Raw genomic sequence first — 22,368 nt, forward strand, 5'->3', positions numbered from 1 at the left:
AAGTAAGAAATCATGGCTAGGATTATGAAGATTAATTTCCATAAACCGGTTTGCGAAAAACAACCAAAAACAGAAAATAAAATAGAGACTGATTAGGAACATTCAAACGATTACACGGAAGTGAATGTCAAAAAGTATTGAGAAGATGTTAATCTGTTCGAAGTCAATTTCGTGAAATCATATGTTTCGCCATTAAACACATAAAGTAACTTTGATAATGACCTAAAAACCTTGACAAATAACGAAGCCAGACACGGCCATGACTCGTGACTATGTTGATCAATATTCACAAGATCAGACCGATGATTATCATTTTATGGTAATTGAACGTTAGTAAGAACGGATAATGAGAGCAAGCGAATAAAATTTGAATGAGCTATACAACCAAGACTAGTTTGCTCAAACTTAAATAGCTCAGGTAACGGATGAGAATAGTTACATCCAGAAATTAGTTCAGCTACTGAAAGCTGCAATATCTGATAACAAAATTTTGCTAATGCAATTTTCTGATCAAGAAATATGAGATTTGCTTGCAGATGAAAAGAAAATACGACTGGTCGTGGTCTTTGTAGAACTGTCAGTGTAAAATTTGATTGATCGATAGAGCTCCTATCTAAATCAACGAAGTAATACACTTCTTGTTAGCAACGGCCAGACCACAATGGGTCAACGAGATAGAATTACGAACTATAGTCGACGACTTTTCCGGTTGATCTAGGTCGGTATTATCCATTAGGACTGGCTATTTTTGGGTTTAGCGGGAATTCTTGCACTTTTAAATAGTGGCAAAGAAAGTATATAATCGTTACTTTGATATGTTCATAAGTAAGAAAGTAAGTGACATGACGGGTTGGCTAAAAAGAGTAATAAGCCCAATACCAAAAAAAATGTTCAGTAATTTATCACATGCTCAACTACGAAAATTCCAATGTATGTTAATACATCGTAATTGAAGTTATTTGAACTTGCTGTTATGTAAGCCGGTATTTATTTACAATATTAACCTCTTGAGGCATCAGGCGGCAAGATTCTTGTTCTCATGGGTCTCAACAAGGTTAACACCTTATTATATCGCTTGTCAGTTTAATCTTATATATCGTTTGTTGTATGACTCTATTCTCGTTGAGATCATTATCATTCTTCCTAGTTATACTCGCGTTAAAAAAATCATTATTAGATTATTTTCGCTACTGCAGTCGCAAAATTATCACACAAGAACATTATTGTGGTCCATCTTCTACTATGATCTTCAACTATCTTCATCCGGGGTTCAATACAAGTGATATGTCCAAACTTCAACATTTGTAATACCTACCTAATTATCAGTTTCTTTGTGTAAATATACAAGACAAATGAACTCAATTGCACCTTTATCAGTGGACTTTGTTCTGCCTGACAACAGCTCCACCTGCTGAACAACTTGTGGAATATTTTCGATTATTCCCAGCACTGATTTATACACAATACAAATATTTTCGTAAAAGATAAGTTGATCATTTCATAAAAGGATCTTTACTTTACTAACATACTTCGTCTGCAATTGCTACTCCACTTTCAATTTTGCTTTGTAAGCTATGTTGCTACTCTCTGTCTCTAGGCTAAACGTGAATCATGACAAAAACCATTTATTTTCGAACAAACTGAATCCTGAACAAATAAGGAGACTAACGTTTAATCGCATAAGAAATACACTGTTCCATGCAGTTCGTTTAAACGTAAAAACTTAGTGATTTAAATCAGCAAACTTGCTGGAACACTAATTGGAAATTAGCAGCAACTGCCCTGACCCGGTCAATTCCTTCTCAAAACATCAGCATCATCGTAAAGCATAATCCTTCAATTTCCAGGGATGCCGTGCAAGTGGTCATAAACGGCGTACAATTGTCATGTCGACTTCCAATGGACGGCCAATTGGCTAACACTGGAGTAATTGATGATCTCGAACGTTCTGTCATGCAACACAGAGGGCTGACCGATATTAACCACATTATACATTGTAGCCTCTATGCTCATAATGCCGGATTATAGTTGGTAGGAGTTGTGGATAAAGAGCCCACTGCAAGTTTCAGGCAACGATATTTTTTTGTTGGACCAAAAGTAAGTTTTCACCAATTAAAGCCTGTCTGTTAGATAATAATTTTTATCGTTGATTTGTGAATATGGAAAAAACATCAAATTAATCATTTACATATCTTAAGAAGATAAAGAAATGCATTGACGCAAAAGTGCATAGCTAAGGTTGTTATTTTTTGAGTGCTAAAGTACTTATTTAGAATTATCATTAAGCTAAATTACTCAAAATACAGAATGTTGAAATAATGATGACCATGCAGGCAACCATTTTTGAAATAAAATCTGCGGCCTACTTTTCAATCTCTTCCATTCAATGAAACCGTAACACCTGTGTTACCATAAACATGTATCTAAAGCTTATCTAGAATCTAGACAAGTCTAAGGGGCTTAAGCATATACCCCCTGTTTGACTTGCACCTTGGCCATTTTCCCACGTATCACTAAAAGAAAATAAACGGTTAATTAGACTGTAATTTCTTCACCACCGATCACGGTAGTCTCGTGGCATCATCATCTTTAACACCTAAGGTTTAAGGACTGGAATGGCATGTGCGGTTTTGCGAAACAGAATAATTGCTAGCATGTGGTGTAACAGAGCCGCTGTACCTATCTAATGACGTTAAATTGGCACCTCCAGTCTTTTTAGCGTTCCCTAGGAAAATTTAAATATGAATGAAGTCCAGAATAATCTAGAAGTCTATAGTGCTATCCTGGAGCAAGTATTAAAGGGAAGATGAAGGGAAATAGAACTATAACACGATGATACATATGACTAAATAATCAACATGTATGTGATGAAAAATTCGCATCACATGTCACGCCTATAATATGTAGAATATTACAAAAAAAAAATAATGCAATAGTTAATCAATAAGAAACACCAGAACCATATCAAAGGCAGTACATACGAATCCAGTTGAAGTAAAAAACAAGACATTATAAAATAAAACTTGTAATCCAATGGTCTTCTTCATTGGATTCCCGGAGGATCAAACTACATAGTGCGGTCCTCTTTAAGACTATTACTACTGGGCGGCCGATAGATGGGGAATAATTATATGCCCTTGGATATTGATGACGTATCCTCCTTAAGGATTGATGATTATAAAGGATGGATCAATTAGGGTATTATAAAAATAAAACCTTTTCAGTCCACTTGTTAATTTTAATATGCACGGAGGCTTCCTATGATTATCCTTGGGTCAGGCGATCGATGGGTTATAAACCGCAGATGGTTGCATTGCAATTATAAGACTATTCGGGTACTGGGACTTTCAAAACTTAACAAGTATTTGGTTCCATAATTTTCATCGCATATGAAGATTATGTGACATACACACATGCTTCTGCAGAATTAATTCCATCAAATTAAACTTTTTCAAAACTCCAAATGTTATTGCAATATTCTTAAACATGAACTTTTTGCTCTTCCGCTCCTTCAACAATTCACATCGTTTAATGGCGCATTATTAAAATTAAATCTTTTTTCATTTACAAGGGATTTACCAGGTACATGAACACTGTTCGTTATAGCTATCATAAAATGATAAATGTGCAAATTATTAAATACAATGGGGCCATTTTAATAATTAATGTCTTAAAAACTCATGTAGAAAAAAAAATGTAGAACCCGGATTCAGTTTCACGAGTTATCTGAGGTTAGTTGCATGGCCGTAATTTTTTTAAATATCTTACTTGATACTTATCTTTCTGAACTTAACGCACTTTTCGGTTTGAAGGTGTTTTCAAGTTCCTATTAATGATAGGAGGAAAAGAACATTTAGCCAGCTTAATTTTAACATTTAGCACTGAAGCGATCTAATTAGTGAGCAAGCGTGAACTGGTTATAAGATTTACCACGCAAATACGATAAACAGTCTAATGAGCTAGCAAAACAGATACAATCTCAACCATTGGTGTCGTTTATTAGTTACACTTTGGTGTCGTTTAGTAGACGCTAACATCCGTCCTGACCATCCTGTCAGGCTTTAGAGCATCTTCAAACTAGTCCAGATATTGAATGCAGGTGTTAAAGAAACGAGTCTATGTTTGAGAAGATATCTTGGTGAAGATAAAAACAAGTGAAGCTCAGAAATATTTCACTATAGTTCGGCCATTCAGAGAATGCGTTCCTGACACGTCGCGATTGAACTGACGACGTAACTACATTCATTGATTATTGATATAATAATGTTGTTTTAATGCTCCTCAATTGTTAAAACGGTAAACAACCAGCAAAAATATTTTTATCGTAACTGCAACGCCATTGCAAAGTTACGTCGTCAGTTCAATCGCGACGTGTCAGGAACGCATTCTCTGAATGGCCGAACTATAGTTACAGAATTTGCTATACAAGTAAACTTCTGTATTGGATCTTAAGCATCCTCGAGTGGTTCTCAATTTATAAGAATGGTCTAGAAATTTTCCACATTTTCTACATCGGAAGTATTACGTAAGCCTCTTAAATCTTTGTAGGTTTATTTGCTGTTCTGGACTTTGAAATGTCCGAATTAAAAGTACAAGGTCCATACCGAATTACCTACAGTAGTTGATAAGAAATTATCTTTTTTATCCCTAATTATCCTGCAGCAGGAGGATCTTATAAGATTATCGGAATTATTTTAAGATGACATGTTATAAATAGGAGTTATTTTATTATAATTTATAAACAATTTCTAGATAAACAACGTGGATAGATTAGTTGACGTCAATGCTGTTTGGATACAACGTGCGGGTAGGCACGAGACCTAGCTTTCTTTGAATGGGGCAAAGACAAGGGGTATATACTTTGATAAGATTAATTAACATACAGATAGCAAACGATTGATAAGACCATGTGTTGTGCTGGCAACAGGTTATTGAATGATGCAAAGGTCGAATACCGAAACCTGTTCTCATACTTCTTTTTCGAAAATAATTCTTATGAGGTTGATAATGGTCTTGTCTGACCTTCACACACGAAAATAACTGCAAGTCACCAGAGAACTGGAGAAAACTGCTACCAAAATTATATTTTCGGAACACAAATCTTGACTTGGTATATCAAGAGCGAATACAACAAAACAATTAATATAGGTAATTAAGATTGATAACTGCATGGACTTTGGACCCGATTGCTTCGACATTGAGCTGACCGAACAAACGCACAGGTCCGGTCGAACATTCCGTACTTCCAAAATAGTTTGAGAACGCACTCTGCCTACTGATTAATAAAACGTATTGTTTTATCAACTTCTAGTAACTCTACAAAACATGTAAGGATATTTGAACATAATTATATTGTTGAATCTCTGCCGTTCCCTGATTTCCAGCGAAATTGTTTCATGATAAAGTATATTTTTGTTTGTGTTATTTTGAACAGAAAAATGACGAAGTTTTGTTTGGAACATGCTGATGGGAGAAGCTCGATTTTAGACTAAACTTGGCAATTATATGCATTGCAATAATTAACATTCTTTCAAATATTATATGCTTTATGCTTATCGTAAATAATATGCGCAGGTGCTACCGATTTCTTTTTTCGGCAAAATAACGCGCAGTCAAATTGCCAAACAGCCATAAATTATTGCGTGCTTAGATACTTATAATTATAATCTAAATACATACGAGATTATTTTCTGGGTTATTTGGATTACAAAATTACGCACGTTTTAAAAAACAACGCAGTTTTGTAGCGATTTTTGTAAATATTTTTCTATTTTATTTATATTTTCAAGTCATTGTTATGTTTACACGACATTTATCTAACCACGTGTATGTTTTTTGTGTCCTTACAAAAAACTGTATACTTACTCTGTACTCGTTTATTTACTCTAAAATTAAATTATAAATTTAAAAAACCCCCGACCCAAAAAAAGTACGCAATTAAACCCTATAAAAAGCAAAAAATAACTTTAAACACTACGTAAGTACCAACTAAAGCATGTCAGACTAAACAAAATTTTGTCGTGTCGAGGGACCGCTCTAATTTATTAGCCTAACGTTAGAAGTAATTATATACTACTTATAACTTTGTATATAATTGTGTTTAGATACGTGTTTTTTTATACGAGTGTTGTAATTAGGTAGGTATCATTTGATTTATGTAAGTATTTTTAAAGGTAAAAAGCGGTCCCCCGACACGTCAAAATTTTGTTTAGTCTGACATGCTTTAGTTGGTACTTACGTAGTGTTTAAAGTTATTTTTTGCTTTTTATAGGGTTTAATTGCGTACTTTTTTTGGGTCGGGGGTTTTTTAAATTTATAATTTAATTTTATTTCATGCTTTTTGAAGGAGCTCCTTAATTTTTCCTTCCTTCATTTAATTTCTTTTATTTTAAGATGGGGTCGCTATATGCGATCACGGCCAAAGGAAGCTGTTTAACAATCCTCATGACAAACTGACTCTGAAAGAATTGCACAGATTAAGAATCAATAAAGATTCACTTTTGGTCATTTTAGATTTTCAGCAAAAATATAAATCGGTTTATCCGTTTCATTCCGGCATTCCAGGGTTTCATCCGTCACATCCCATTTCCAGCATCAGGTTCTCGTCAATTAGAATCATGAAGAGAACTAGTCAAGACAAATTCAACGAGCCCAAACTCGATGCGTTTACTAAAAGGCAGTTCAGGGTTACGTCTCCTATCTTCGTGCCCTAACAGCAGACCAGCTCAGTGGTGCCAGAAGATATTAGTGTTTCAAATTTCAGATCCCACATATGCTTGTACACATTCCTTCAACATTCCTATCACACCTATCAAACGAGCTGATGACCTTGAAGACCTGAACCGATTTCCACCAAACATAGCTAAGAACACTCCCGAATGCCATTCCTTTCAAACAAAAAAAACCGCATTACAATCGGATCATCCGTTTGGGAGCTACGATGCCACATACACACACACACACACACACACACACACACACACGTCAAACTTATAACACCCCGTCGTTTTTGCGTCGGGGGTTAAAAATAGGTTATGCCCACATTTAGAGCATTTGAAAATCATGTTCTTGCAGAAATACACGTGGTTTGGGAAACAGTATCTTTTGGATCAAATACATTGTTGTGATCAATTGATTTCTGTTTATCTTTGTCAGATTAAAGCTATATATATTAGTAATAATCTATCATAGTACCTATTCACTACATATTTACAGGATACTCCCGTTTATTTTGGCACTTCTTGCAACAGCACCGTGTATGCTTACTTTACATGTTAATATCAACAATGCAAGTACGCCTCTGTTATGTGTTATTTATTCAGTATCGTATATACTACACCTTTGTAAGATATTATTGTTTATTGAAGAGCAGTCTGATGAACATAATTTGAAATATTTACCGTGCAAAGTAAAGAGCCTTTAAAAATATGACCTTTTAAAAGTATAAGATTATTGTACTCCTTCCACCTTCTCAACTTAAAGCACAGGTTAAGTACCTATATGCATTTCACAAAATAATTTATGCTTTCATTTAATACTTTTTAATTGTCAGTTTAATTAACAAGTGTATAAAAAATAATTTAATTATGCCTCCATAAAGTGAATTTGCATACAATGCCAGTGCTGCACAAATATATTTTTTTTTACTTTTCCTCAAAGTAGTGGTCCAAAGGTACCAATTTTAATAATCAAAAAGCAGTTTTATTAATTTTAGATGCAAGTATATCTCAATCCTTCTCCGTGTGAGAGGAGGCCTGTGCCCGGCAGTGGGACGATGAAAAGGCTGTAACAGCAAGTAGGTATATCAAAGTCGTAAACACAAATCTCTAAGTTTTAAAATAGCAAGTCTGTGAACAATTTAAAAATAAAATTGTCTACAAAAGCTATTTCGTAATGCCAATACGCAGTGACGTCTGGTGTTATTTTAAGCTTTTTTTCCGCGGAATTTTGGCGGAACATAATATTTTTAGAGTCAATATGCACTGCGTATATTTGTGATGGATTTTAGGCCAGTTTTAAGCTAGGATGACGTCATAGGACTTTGTAATGCAGTGTCGCATAGCTTAGTTGCGACAGACAACACTAGGTATGCATTCGTTGATCCCTCCGTACTACAACCTTATAGAAGAAGAGCAAATGTTCGGTAAAGTAATAAGACAATCCTACATACAAGTAGTATCATTTTGCAAATGGAAACCCAATGTTAATCTACAAACATCAAAGATTATTTAAACGATAGCCAAACATTGAACGGCACGTGACACCCGAGCTAAACTTGACACAAAAACGTGCGGCGAAATGAAATCAGTAAACAATCTAAAACCCAAATATCAACGTAAAATCACCTGATATTGCACCCACACATGCAAGCCGCGCACGTAACGACAACATTATCGATGTGTGCACATGTAACCATTTATCACACATGTAAACATTCGTGTGTTTACACCGAGTGCGGGCGTACCAAATGCACTCGTGAAAATTCGTGCTCCCGATTCTTTTGAACTCGAGTCCAAATGCTTTAAAAAGCTTGATATTGGGTCACTGAACTGCAGAATTTAAAAAAGACTACACTGCAAGCGATTAATCACCTTCAAGTTCTACCTCAAAACTGAAATATCTCAAGTAGGCCATAAGAGATGGTGGACAAAGTGCATATTTTTAGACAAATCAGAATAAACTATTTGAGGAAATGATAACACATTTCATTCGCAAACGTCACTAGTTTTCATGCGACCTACTGTAAGGACGAGCAGTATTATAATATTGAATTGTAATAGAATATCATACATCAATAATTAAGACATAAACTTCATACATAATAATGAACCATTGTTTCGAAATTGTGTAAGACGAATGAACTACAGGCTATGTAGGTGACATAGATTATATAGATACTAAAGCGAGTGCTATTGTTTTGAGTATTCAAATGAAGCGGAAAAGTAAACATACGGTAGTGATGAGCTGCCTGTAAGGAAATTGGTAGATTCAGATTAACTGAAAACACAACGTAATTAATTTTAGGAAGATAAAGGCATTTGAAGAAGTTCTGTATGCAATTGCGAGTTTATTTACATTGATGACAATATTGAGGGGTCCAAAATCGTTACCAAACTGTTGATTAAAAAATAAATAATAAAGATTATGCAATAGGAATACTACTTGACATGACTAAAGCCTATGATAAGGTGCAGTTTAAAATACTTCTAAATAAACTACACGGGATCGGGATACGGGGAAATGCTTTAAAATGGTTTGAGTCCTACTTAAAAGATAGAGAACAAATTGTAGAAATAGAATATTATAACGAAAGCAATAACGAAATACAACATACCAGATCAAGCCGTAAAGCAGTGAACGCCTCTATCCCACAAGGGAGCGTTATAGGATGCCTTCTATTTCTCCTCTATATTAACGACCTTCCCAAAACAATCAACGGACCATGCGTGTTATTTGCAGATGATGTCTCCATACTCACCTCGTGTCAAAAAGTTGATAATATAAATGAAAAACTAAACTCTCTTCTTACTTCAACCTTTAGCTGGATGGAAAACCATAATTTAGAAATAAACTTCTCAAAAACTAAATTAATTACCTTCCACCCCCATCAAAAAGCCCCGATAAAATTAAACTACTCCTACAATACCACAAAACTAGAACAAGTCAATGAATTCACACTCCTTGGTTTAGTAATAGATACACATGTAAATTGGAAAGCACACATACAAAAAATTCGAGCAAAACTATCAAAATTCTTATACGCCTTACATCATCATCATCAATGATAGATTTAATAAAACTAAACTAGGTAATAAATAAGTACTGCAAACCTCTCCTACCTCTTTATGCTGTGCCCTACCGGGTCCATATTGTTTCCAATATATTGTTTAAACTTTATAAAAATACCACCTGTATTACATATGGAACGCAAATAAAGATTTGAATTTGAATTTGATTTAGTAATTAAGGCATCGTTCAGACCAAACGTATTGTCGGCCGCTGACTGTGAGCGCGCGTTACGCAGTTTATTGCTTTTCCATATATATTGAAATTGTCGTTCACACCGAACCGACTATACGCTGTTACGTCGTCTGTTGTAGCTGACTCTCAGTGGCCGATTATTTTACTACGCGACTATGCACGGCGGACGCGGATTGGCTACGCGGACGCAGTTGCCGAATAGCGCCGCTCCGCCGCGTACGCACCGCCGCGCCTCGGTACAGCACGTCGATAATTAGTGTCCCTTTTATATAAACTTAAACGTATTAAAGATAGTAACTCATCGAATGTTTTACTGTCATACGAAAATATTTCTTGAACTTATTTGGATAAAGTCTATATTCGAAATATAAAGTATGAAATTGACCAAGAAAACATCTCTTCAAATTTAAGGGATGTACCCACAATCTCTTCTTTTTATTATTTTCGTCTTCCTCTAGAGCTTCGCAAATGGCAACTATCTGAATGCGCATCATTTAATTGAAATATCAGTAAAACGTCTGATTTGAAAAAATAAATTACGCTAGTTTTATCGTTTATAAAATACTAAGTGCAACTTCAAATACTGAGCCCTTTTATGTGTAGAATAGTCAGCCGCTCAGCGTACGCATCTAGTGTGAACCTACAAGAGCCTATTCTTTTGTTCACACATGTAGCGCATCGTACGCTATAGCCTATTGTCGGCTTGGTGAGTACGCGTACTGCAGATTGAGTCGACGTTCACACTGGGGCAGACAGTGAGTATACTCACAGTCAGCGGCGGACAATACGTTTGGTGTGAACAATCCCTAAGCAGCCATTTAGAAAAAAAGGGTGATATCTACCTCTAATTTCGCAATAAATCTAGGAAGGAGCATCATGATGGAAACCAAATGATGGTGTCATGCAAGACATTACAGCTGGACATTAGCGGGTGTTTCGCAAATGATCGCGGTGCGCGTACGCCGCAATCTTCCGCCCTGCGCCAGCGCATTGCGAAACGTACCACTCACATGTCGCTGCGCTTTGTATGGCAGTGTATTAGGGATGCCTGTGTATTAACCAAAAGTCATTGGTACTGATATTGAAGTTTTTTAGAACAATAAAAATGTGGAAACATTGATTTTCTTGCTCAGCTCAAGATGACATGAAAAGGATTACAATTTTGGGTCATCTAGAACAGGAAATTCTCAAAAATATATTTTCATAAATCCGTGTACTCTTTGTTCCATTCAGCAACAAAGATGATTTCTCGCTGCCATCATGGCGATGGGATCCATGGATGGTTGATTTTCGTCAAATTGATACATCAAATGCAACCTAGCAACCCTATCTATTGTTATGTAGATTGTGTAAATTCATAAGCAATCGGTATGAATAATGTTAGTTGACAAAACAATGGAGAAATGTACGAGTACCTCTCACTTGTAGGATATGAGTAAACTAAAGCTCCTGTTTTCGATGTTTATAATTGCTATACCAACATAAGTAAACCCATTGTGTTTATGGAAATTATGTTATGTTATCTATAAACTGTAATAGCTGTTTCTACCTTTAGAAGATACCGATCCCTATAATCATACTCGTGGGAAAGAAAATTCGAATGATGGCGAATTTGATGCATCACAGTTACTAACTTTTGCGGGTAAAATTATTAAGTCGACGAAATGTATGTTGCTGGGAGCATGATCTCGGCAGGTGCATAAGTGCAATTTTGGATGTAATGTTGGAACAAGTTAAAGAATGTTGGTAGCCTTGTACTCTACGATAACTTTTTGAAGGTTGAGACACTGAGATGAGAAATCAAGTCTTTTTTAGCAAATCCCATATATGAGATTTTTAAACTACGAATCAGAACGAATTTAGATACGAGAAAGATGATTTGACAACTGCTAACATGAGAACTAAACAGTTGGAAAAATTTTAAAGAATCTTCATCTTATCACAAAACGCGAAACCATTTAAAATAGGCCGAATAAACATTGTTGTTATTAAAATAGAATTATGTAGGACTTCACAATAGAGTAATAACTTGTGCAGATCTCCATTTCGATAACATTTTGCGTCAGTCGGTTGAGGAATCAGCACGAGTTAGTAGCATGCGTGACCTTAGATAAAGGACTATTAACTGGGAATATTACAAAGCAAATGTTTGTACCCTTAGGGAGCAAGGTTCAGTCAATATTATAACAGTTCGCGATTAAAATTGTATTGTTTTGATTTAGTACTACTTTATTTGCTTGTTTGCGCATTTATATTAGATATTATGTATTAACGTTTACACGATCGGCATTGTAAATGTTCTATTATGTCGTTTTGTTTTGGATATACAAAACCCAGGCAGTTCTGCAACATGATTCTCATAAAATTTGTTATCCCACAGATTAAGGGTTGGCGTACTTCTAGGCATCATATTCGGCTCCATACAATTTTATGTTTGCACAAGTTCAAGCAAAAACCGATATTTTCAGGCGAATTTGCATGATAACAGATCTGATAGGCCAGAGGTTTTCTTACCTGCTTTTGCATGGTTCTGGACAGAATCGTCGGTTCATTTTAAGAGAGGCCTTAAAGCGATACTGACTGCATGCAGGTGTCGGTAAATAGTACACCCGGCAAAACTTTTCGACTTCTGAAAGAAATTCATTACTTGCCTAGCTGTTTACAAGTGTTTACATGTCATAAATAGTAGAAATCGGAGTGTATTTATCAATAAAAAAATCGCCATGTTTATGTGTTACCTCAATTACAGTTTCGAGACCATGAGATGACTTGATGACTGACTATCCGGATCGCGTGCTTGTCAATTACGGTCGTCATTGCCACTAACACCAAACACTTCCTGTGCTTATCTTTGTGTAATTAAAATGGTTTCTTAGAAATTTATAAGTAGGGTAATGAGGAACAATGAGATATTTATTGCTTTTAAACACACTTTTGTACATTTCCTACTCCTCACTAAGTAGACACGAGAAAATTGTAATAACGAGAAATTTGAATATTCCCTAAAAGCTCCGATTTTTTTTTCACTGTTGAAAGGCTACGCTATCTCTAAGTAGAATATTATATATATTTTTATTTCTTCTGCGTATGAGCAGAAATTCCCGAAATTGCAGGTAAAACGGCGGGAAATTCTGTGCTAGTAATAGTTTTGTCACAAATTATTTTGTAGTTTTGAAAAACTACTGAACTTGAACTGTATGATAATCCTACTTATATATCATACTTATATTATAAATGTAAAAGTTTGTGAGAATGTATGGATGTATGTTTTTTATTCAATCACGCAAAAACGGCTGGACCGATTTGTTTGAAATTTGGTATGTAGATAGGTGATACCCTAGATTAACACATAGGCTACTTTTTATCAACACACCACGCGGGCGAAGCCGCTGGCGGAAGCTAGTATTCATATAATTAATTAAAATTTTTGTTCAGATCAATAAGAATGACTTGAATGTTAGTTTAAAAATATCTTTCTAGATCTATTTAGTGGCATATTAAATATTCAATAGTTAAAATTAATATAAAAACCAAACAAACTTAATTATATGCAGCAACAAAACATTGCATAAAACAGATCTAATTACAACAAAACGGTTGGTATTTATGTTTAAACTGGTTTTATAATACATATTTTAATTCTTATTGAATCTTATTCGTGTTTGAGGATGATTTTGTAAATATCACAGTAGGGTCATTTCGCCTGTTCGCGTCCATTTAGTGCAGTTGGCAAGTTTGACGGCGATAATAAAAATGCTCCAGCACTCATTTTTATGTCAAATTTGTGTAATGTATTTGTATAATTTTACCCAGTTTACGTCCACAAAATCCAATTCGCGTCCACCCATAGTCCAGTTCGCGTCCAGCAGCTTAGAAAAGGACTATATGGGTGAAATTTTTAAGAATTAATAAAGAAAGATTGTATTTGAACAATTTCTTTATTTAACAATAAACTTAATTATTAAAAATCAACATATCATCATTTAAAATTCACTTTAAAAAATAATTCTTCTCAACATTGGTTTGAGTAACTTGAAATAAGGCAATTAATTTTGCAACTTGAAGAATAAACAGTAATCAGTTCTGTTAATTTTACCCAAAAATCACAGGGAATGCTTAAGATCCGCTTTTATTATAGTAAGTTTTTGACCATATTAAATTAACAAAACAATATAACAATTTTGTCTAAACATACAACTAAAAGAATTGTTGAGTCAATAAATTATCAGACAAGGTAGCATATTATTTGCATTTTTTTTTTCGATTTATTTTCCTCTCGAATATCATTTAAAGCTTTCTTTAAATCTTCTTCTGTGTATGTTGTCTTTTCCTTCTTTTTTCCTGTATCCGAAGAACTTATCTTAAATGAAATTACTCATATCAATTGATAATTTAATTATGACCACCTATATATCTTAATTTAAAAAAAATACTGTTTATTAATTGTATAATATAATTGTATATTAATATGTTAAACATACTTTTTTAATTATTTTTTATAAGCAAGTATTTAACGAAAACAGTGGACGCAATTTGGTTTATTATTATAGAGGATAGTTTTAGTTCGCGTCCATTATGGACGCAAAGTGGAAGTTTTGTAAAATTCGATGTAGTAATTCACGTCCACCTTATTTTATTCGTTAAATATAAAAAACATTACCAAATTCATGATAAACATTATACCTTTATTCATCATTAAACTGTAGAAATAGCTATCTCTCCTAAAATTCACATAGAACAATATAAAACTTACCATCAAACATGCCGCTGCACACTAATTTTCATCTAAAATTCAGCGTGTTTGCGCTTTCTTGTTGAAGAGCCTAGACTAATTATTTTTTCTAAAAGGATTGGTTGGACGCACAGACTTTTGTCTATCTGTGCGTGCCTCTTATACATTAACGTATTAGTGGTAATGACTTTTCGTTTGATTGGTGTGTTAATTGACTTGTTTTCGAGGATATTTAAAAGGAGATCGGCAAAATGGACGCGATCTGGGCGATGGACGCGAACAGGCGATCTGACCCTATTCATTTATTTGGTGATTTTGCTCAATTATTTTTAAATTTTGCTACTTGAAATTGGTAGAATAGCTTGGCTTTATTCTACAGCTAACTGAAACAGTTACTTCACAGTTGTTTCTACCTGCTTCTCGAGGGAAGTACTATAGGCATCTGGGTAAGAGTAGCCTTTGTCCTTTCTCAGGCTCTAGAGGCTGTTGGTGTACCATATTGGACCTACATAGTTTCAGTTGTTTTGGAGTGACAGTGAGACAAACAGATTTACTTTCGCATTTATAAGTAAGGATGGGGATTTGTTACTTAATTTAAATAGTTATTATTTTCAGATATGTAATTATGATTATTGAATCCATTGTGGAAATATTATCTCCTGTTGATAAATTATAAGGATCTGGAAACACTAATAGATCTCACTTTACAGCTAATTTGCCTATGTAAAAATAGAATTTTCTTAATGCAAACTTTGTATAATCAAAATGATAAATATCCTGTGGTTTTTGACAATGTTCTAAGTTTTTAATGTAACTTAACGGCTTAGCATGAGTGTGAGGAAAGTAAATACTTTCTGCTTTATTTATTACGAACTTAAGTTGTCAATCCCAAATTATATGCTGCTTTACCTGCTACGAATGTCTGAAATTCTTTGAGTATAGAGCAGGATTATTTTACCTTTAAAATGTAATATGAACTATATAGATTGTCACTAATCTACAATATTTTTGACAGTATTACTAGACCATGAGTGACCATTTTAGTGAAAAAATAGGAATTAATAAATGACTGACTTATTCCATTACCCAGATACTTTTCAGTCACACATTTTATAAAATATGAATATTAATTTCACAGTAGTAACACTTTTACTATATTTGAATAATAACTAAGTTTTTATTACCATTAATATGAGTAAAGTTATGGGTTATAAAAACCTTGGCAAGTACTTCCTAATGAAGTCAAGATTACCTTCAACATGCATGAATGTTGCGTCGAGAGAATAAATTATTGGAGTAACCTCAAAATGGAAAACCACGGTAGCTACTGTCGATTTCTAACTCAACAACGTTGTAGTTAGTGCCTGAAATACACTGGCTAAGGTCAGCATCAGCTGCATCCAGCAGATTATTGCAAATATAGAACATCTATAAAAAGAAACGCAAACTGCCGGGTTGTTTGTTACACAAAATTTACTTACCGAGATAACTCAGGTGCCAACTACTGCTCTCCGCCACTCGTTTCAGTTTTTAATTATTAACATGAAGTCACGTAGAGTTTATTTAAGGCAAAATAAGAAATATGTTTCAAATTTCGCACCGACAACAAAATATTTGTGTGTGAAACTGAAATGCAAATATTCAGTATTGCAAGCTTTCTAAGAAAATAATCCACGGTCACACTGACTTACATGACAAAAAAGTTGCAAAATAAGAAGCTTAGAATTTTAGTTGAAGTTATTTACAATGAAAAAATAATTTTCCGTTAGAACAACATATAATGCATACTAGAGAACTTAATTTGAGATTTATAAATAAATATATTTTTGCCGAGACTGAATAAGTTTTTTTTTTGGTAACTTTATTTAGATGTCAAAACAAATGACAACCTACGATATATTCCGTTTGATGAAGAATTCGATGTCTGAAGAAGAAAATTCGGAAAATACTAGAAATAAATAGTATTAAAACTATTAAATAATGAATAGACTAAAAGGGTCCATATGAAATTTCTGCATGTATAGCTTTCTAATTAACTCTGACATATGTAATTTTTACAATGGTCTTTTAAGTTTCTGCGTATAATCTAAAATAGTATTTGGAGATCCATTCCATGTAGATTTAACAGCAAAAAAAAAAGTATACAAGCGAAATCTTAAAGAAGTAAAGGTTTTTGTATATCAAAATCCATTTTTCGGATTATTTATTTTAAAATATAATATTTTTGGAGTAATAGTGATTAATAAGAGTGTTTTGTTTATTTAATTTAATCGAACAGTTATGCAATTTATAACGGAACGTTAAACTGATGAAGTCATCCCTTGTCAAAATTTGTGATAATTTATGTCAACAAAACAAATTTGTTTCTAAAATTACAAAGAATTCATTTAATTGTACGAAATGGGTCTTTTTGGGAAATCTCCGGAGAGAAATCCAAAAGAAATGGTAAGTCCATACAATGATTAAATTAAATTCCTGATAGATAAAGAATTATTTTGATAAATTTTAATAACATTCGCTATTATTTTAGGTGAACGAGTGGTCTCACAAACTACGGAAGGAGGGATATAATTTAGATAGACAAATAAGAAGTATGTACCTGATTAATTAATTTATTAACGACGTATTTTAGTAGTGCATGCATAGAGTTGTAACCTACTTGTAATCGCGTCGATAGGAATGCTAAAAACTGCTATCAAGGTCAAGAGCTTTCGCATGTTTCGTGCTAAATTTATTTAAAAACATTTTCGGAGGAACTCATTATGACATAGTTTTCCACGGACCGATCGTGCCAAGCATGTATGATCCTCAATCTGCAATACATCAATAATGCATAATTATTTAATTACTCAGTTCAAGTTAAATACAATGCAAGTCAGATGCTTACATTTGTGTTATCCAAAGAACTAATGAAATTCTTTAAATTGTTTCTGTCCTGACCCAACAATAAAACAGGAAGTCACAGAAACAAACACTTTCTTATTCCATTGTTTTAAAGCTGTTGTAATTCCACTTTGTTAGTTGCTTAATTTTGTTGTAACTCCCAACTGCTATAGAGACAAAAAATGTTGCTGATGTTAAAGAGTAGTAGAGAGGGTTTGATTTCAGGTCAAACAAATACCTATAATGTAACTATTCAGTTTTACATAACATGTAGTTTCTAAGAATATCTTGGACACCAATTGACTGAGTAAAACCTGGACATGTCTGAAATTGGCAACCCCTATTGAGGGAGAGCGGTGATTAATATTTATTCCTTCTCCTTTTGAGAAGAGGCCTGTTCCCTGCAGTTACTGTTACAGCCTTTTTATCGTCCCACTGCTGGGCACAGGCTTCCTCTCACAAGGAGAAGGAGGCCCTGCAGTGAAACAATGAAAATAACAGGTGTAATATTTTACTAAGACAAACTTATTTCCTTTATCCAGGTATACAAAGAGAAGAAGATAAAATCAAAAGATCTCTAAAAGAAGCCGCAGCTAAGAGTGATAAGCAAGTGTGCACGATACTGGCTAAGGAGATCATCAGGTCTAGGAAGGCAATCAGTAAAATCTACACCAGTAAGGCGCATCTTAACTCTGTTCAGATGCAAATGAAAAATCAATTAGGTAAGGCATTTAAACATAGCAGTAGGTTTGCTAGTCTGCTAATCAGTCTAGGTCTTGAGTTGACATGGTGTCAAATGGCTCACTTCAGATTATTAAAATTCAATGACAGTAAATGTGTATGTTGTTGAATTTCTTGTATTTTTTTTGGAAAAAAAAGAACAATAAAAATTTTAAATCTCAATTGTAACAAGATAATATGTACATTTCCTGATTATTTAGCAGCGATTCAAAAAAAAGTTGTATTTATTACGATGGAAATGGTAATTTTTCATATTTGTTCACAGCCACATTACGAGTTGCTGGGTCTTTGCAGAAGTCCACTGAGGTATAAAATTATTCCTTTATTTATCACATTAAAATTTTCAAGAATTTTTTAGAGTCGAAAAATTTCTAACCAAAATTGCATAGGCAGTTTCATTTAATTTTTCGCTTCACTGGTTTTGGCCTGACAGCTCAACGGACAGGCAGATTTTTTCACATAGATAACAAGAATTTTGTCAATAGTGTTAAAAAATATCTATCTTGCCAGGTGATGCAAGCAATGCAGGCACTAGTCCGCCTGCCGGAAGTTGCCGCCACGATGCAGGAGCTTAGCAAAGAGATGATGAAAGCTGGCATCATCGAGGAGATGTTGGATGAGACCATGTCCAGCATGGAAGATGAAGAAGAAATGGAGGAGGCGGCGCAGAGTGAGGTTGATAAGGTAAGTTAGCACAGATTTTGTGGATAAGGATAGTGCTCGCATAACTAAATGGCGGGTCCGCAATAAAAATATACATCGGATATGGATGTCGGTAAATGTCGGTCCTGCGCCTGATCTCTCCCCGGTGGTGTCGGCTTGCCGTCCCATCGGGCTATGAGAGTAAAGGAATAGTGAGTGCACTAAGTGCACTAAAATGGTTGATGTTAGATACTATGTTTTAATCTTGTAATTTTTGCATTTTGAAAACGTTTACTGTAGATACTAGGTTTCCGACTTTGTGTAACTTCGTTTTTGTCAAATTTTTGGGAGTTAGTTAGTAGTTATAAATTTGTGTAAATTTTAGGTAGTTATCCTAGTATGTGGAGAGTGGTCTTTAAGGTCGAAAAACGCAAAAACACGCTTTTTTTTTAATTTGTCAGATACTAGGTTTTGAAATTGCACAGCCGACTTGTGTCTGCGCAAATACTCGTGCTCTATAATATGTCCTGCGCAGCTGGCTGAGCTCTGTATAGAGCACAGCCACCATGGTCGACAATTAGTCTGGACGCCGCCATAGTTGTTATTATTCGTATTGTAAACAATTCTCTTCGGGAGGAATACGACTTTTTCTTACCAGTTCACTGTATGTACAAACAATTACTACGTATTTTCTCCTACCCAGGTGCTATGGGAGCTAACGCAAGGCAAGCTGGGCGAAGCTCCCGCCCCTCCCACAGCCGTCGCCGCGCCCTCCACAAGCAAGGAGGAGGAGGACGTCCCCGAGCCCACCGAGAGCGAACTGGATGAGATGCAGTCACGCCTGCAAGCGCTGCGCTCTTAGTACAAGTAAGTAGGAATATAATAATCTTTTGATATCTGACACTTACGCGAATATGAGACATTTAAATAAAACCACTTTTACGGATTTTATCGCGGTTATATTAATATTATAGGCAAGCTAGGCTAGGCTAAAAGTAGTTTTATTTAAATGAACAATCTGCCTTTCCCCAACTGGGTTGGTGTTGGCTATAGATAGTTCAACTCAGATTTGCGCGCGGCCCTATGTGTGCGTCGGCTTGTAAATATGCAACTTTCATTCGTGTGACAGTGACGTCGTCCGAGCATGACGTGTTCTTATCGCTTTTTGTTATGGGTACAGTCGTTTACGAAAATGTCTAGTTCTTCACGGAGTCAGGTAGCGTTTCAAAAAATGAAACAACATTCAAAGCTTTTTATTATTACATTTTACAGTTTTTCATTATTTTCTCATAAGTTTTTTCAAATTGACGTTGACAGTATCTAAGAAATAAATGAGGTGAAATATCTAAGATGAATTAAATACTCCTTACATATTTTCTAGATCTCGGGGTACGCGGACAATAAATAAAAGTGTGGACTAGGAATGTAAAAAGACGTATAATCTAGTATAATAATGTAAACAAAATGTGTGGGGAATTTAAAAAAATAATATTGCTTCGCATAATGTCGACCAAAATAAGACGAAAATAATGAAACTCATAAATGAACGTTTAAGTCATATTGATGAAGGGATGTTGGGTAATACTTGTCGACATGTACAAAAGAAAAAAGAAAAATACTATAGACATTTTGACATGGAGTCAAAATTTATAATTTACCTCGGTGAGAGTAGCGAATCCGAAAATTCATCATTTGATTTTTCAAGTAGCGATTCAGAATCATTATAAATAAATAAACATTAAATTACGTAATAACTGTTTTTCTTTAAACAGCCGTAACCCCTAAATAACTGTATTTGTACCCGACTGTACCTCTTGTCACGCACACAAAGTCACTGTGTATGTACAAGGGTTACCCACACATAAGGCCGCGCGCAAGACTGAGTTGAACTTACTATACCAGTTTTAGCGGATGCAGCTGAACTTGGGCCTATGTTTGCTTAGTTAACTGACTCCCGCAAAGTATAAGATTCGCAATCCATCTGGAGATAGGTTTATTTTCTGTGGAGTAATTTTTTTTTGAAAAATGTGTGTTTGAAGCCAATCATACCTACTTAACCATACAGAGGCTTGCATACTAAAAAACAAAATATTTCTTCCACAGATGTAAATCCACCGATTGTCGGAGATCAGATATAGGAAGGCTACCTCAAGCCATGGCGGAGTTGACAAATGCCTTAAGAACAATGTAAATATCGTTGTTGTATGTATATGTAATTAAGTTTGTACGCCGTACGAGAGATTTACAACTAATTCATAGTTATTATTATTGTTTTAATAGCGCTATTTGTATAACTGAGATCGAATAAACTTTTTTGGAAGATGTTGATTGTTATGCAGTTGCATTGATCAGGGGTAAACAATGCTAGGTTTTTTTGAGTTTTGGGTACTAAATTTGTATTCAGGAATATGCGTTAGATGTATGTCATAGTAGAAACCGTTTAGTTTATAATTGCACTGAAAGGTTTTTGGGCTTTTTACATCGAGAAAGTCACCTTCAGATGAAAAATCTTACCATAGCTATTCATTTATGAATGATTGATAGCAATGACAGAGCTAATTTTTTTCAGTTATTCTTTTGAATTCAAAAATCATCTCGTTTTGGCCTTCACGCAATATAAAATTTTTAGTAGATATTGTGTTCAATAAATTGTTGTCTCTTTGCACATGTATTGTAGTAATAAACATTTTCTATTTATTTACTACAAATACACTGTTGTCAGTTTATAGGTAATGTAACGCGGATATATGTAACTTTTATTACTGGCTAAAATCAAAAACGCCTAGGAGCCTACTAGTATGTATCATTTTGCACAATTGTAATTTCAAGCAACTAAAATTACTGACCAATAATTATGTGATTTCAAATTTAAAACGCCGGAAGACGCTGGATGCAGGTCGCCTCCAACAGGTATCTGTGGAGATCCAAGGGGGAGGCCTATGTTCAGCAGTGGACGTCCTATGGCTGAGATGATGATGAAATTTAAAACGACTATGACCATAGTTATTCGATATGAAACGATTTCGTACATTGAATGCGTGCATTAGCGTTATAAGTTCAGTTGTGATATACTTATAATTTTATAGCTTTTATAACGCTAGAGTATTGTATAGTGAGCGAGAGCTTCCGAAATGTTTTTATGTCTACTTCAGTTATTGAATAAAATGCACTAACTATTAGAAATGTTTTTTTTTGTGTAACCGAACCTTACTCAACTTTCCTCTGAAAATTATGAGCTAGACTTAACAGTAATTTATAATTCAGTGTGGGACAAAGATGTTGTCATATAAATTGAGCATATCTTTCCCCAAATGAAATCTATAACATAGTCATGTCTTAAAAGTTATTTCTGAACAGTTCTTCAATGTTGAGTAATTATTAATGATAAG

General features: G+C 34.5%; 2 protein-coding genes across 2 annotated transcripts in view; one reads left to right on the top strand and one right to left on the bottom strand.

The window, feature by feature from the left end:
- The window catches only part of LOC124642124 (glycerol-3-phosphate acyltransferase 1, mitochondrial), a 65,859-nt gene extending 49,514 nt beyond the window's left edge, over window positions 1-16,345 (bottom strand). Inside the window, exon 1 of the mRNA XM_047180440.1 lies at window positions 16,195-16,345. The gene's annotated coding sequence lies outside the window, so the exon portion shown is untranslated. The remainder of the gene's footprint in view (window positions 1-16,194) is intronic.
- A 656-nt stretch (window positions 16,346-17,001) lies between these two features.
- Window positions 17,002-22,158, top strand: LOC124642011 (charged multivesicular body protein 3). Its single transcript, XM_047180301.1, has 7 exons — window positions 17,002-17,158; window positions 17,244-17,304; window positions 18,139-18,318; window positions 18,603-18,643; window positions 18,848-19,021; window positions 19,683-19,846; window positions 21,083-22,158. Exons 1-6 carry the CDS (start codon window positions 17,114-17,116, stop codon window positions 19,839-19,841), a joined length of 660 nt encoding a protein of 219 aa, XP_047036257.1. The 5' UTR covers window positions 17,002-17,113; the 3' UTR covers window positions 19,842-19,846; window positions 21,083-22,158.
- Window positions 22,159-22,368: the final 210 nt, after the last annotated feature.

The sequence above is a fragment of the Helicoverpa zea genome, chromosome 23 (assembly GCF_022581195.2).
Source record: "Helicoverpa zea isolate HzStark_Cry1AcR chromosome 23, ilHelZeax1.1, whole genome shotgun sequence".
Taxonomy (NCBI): domain Eukaryota; kingdom Metazoa; phylum Arthropoda; class Insecta; order Lepidoptera; family Noctuidae; genus Helicoverpa; species Helicoverpa zea.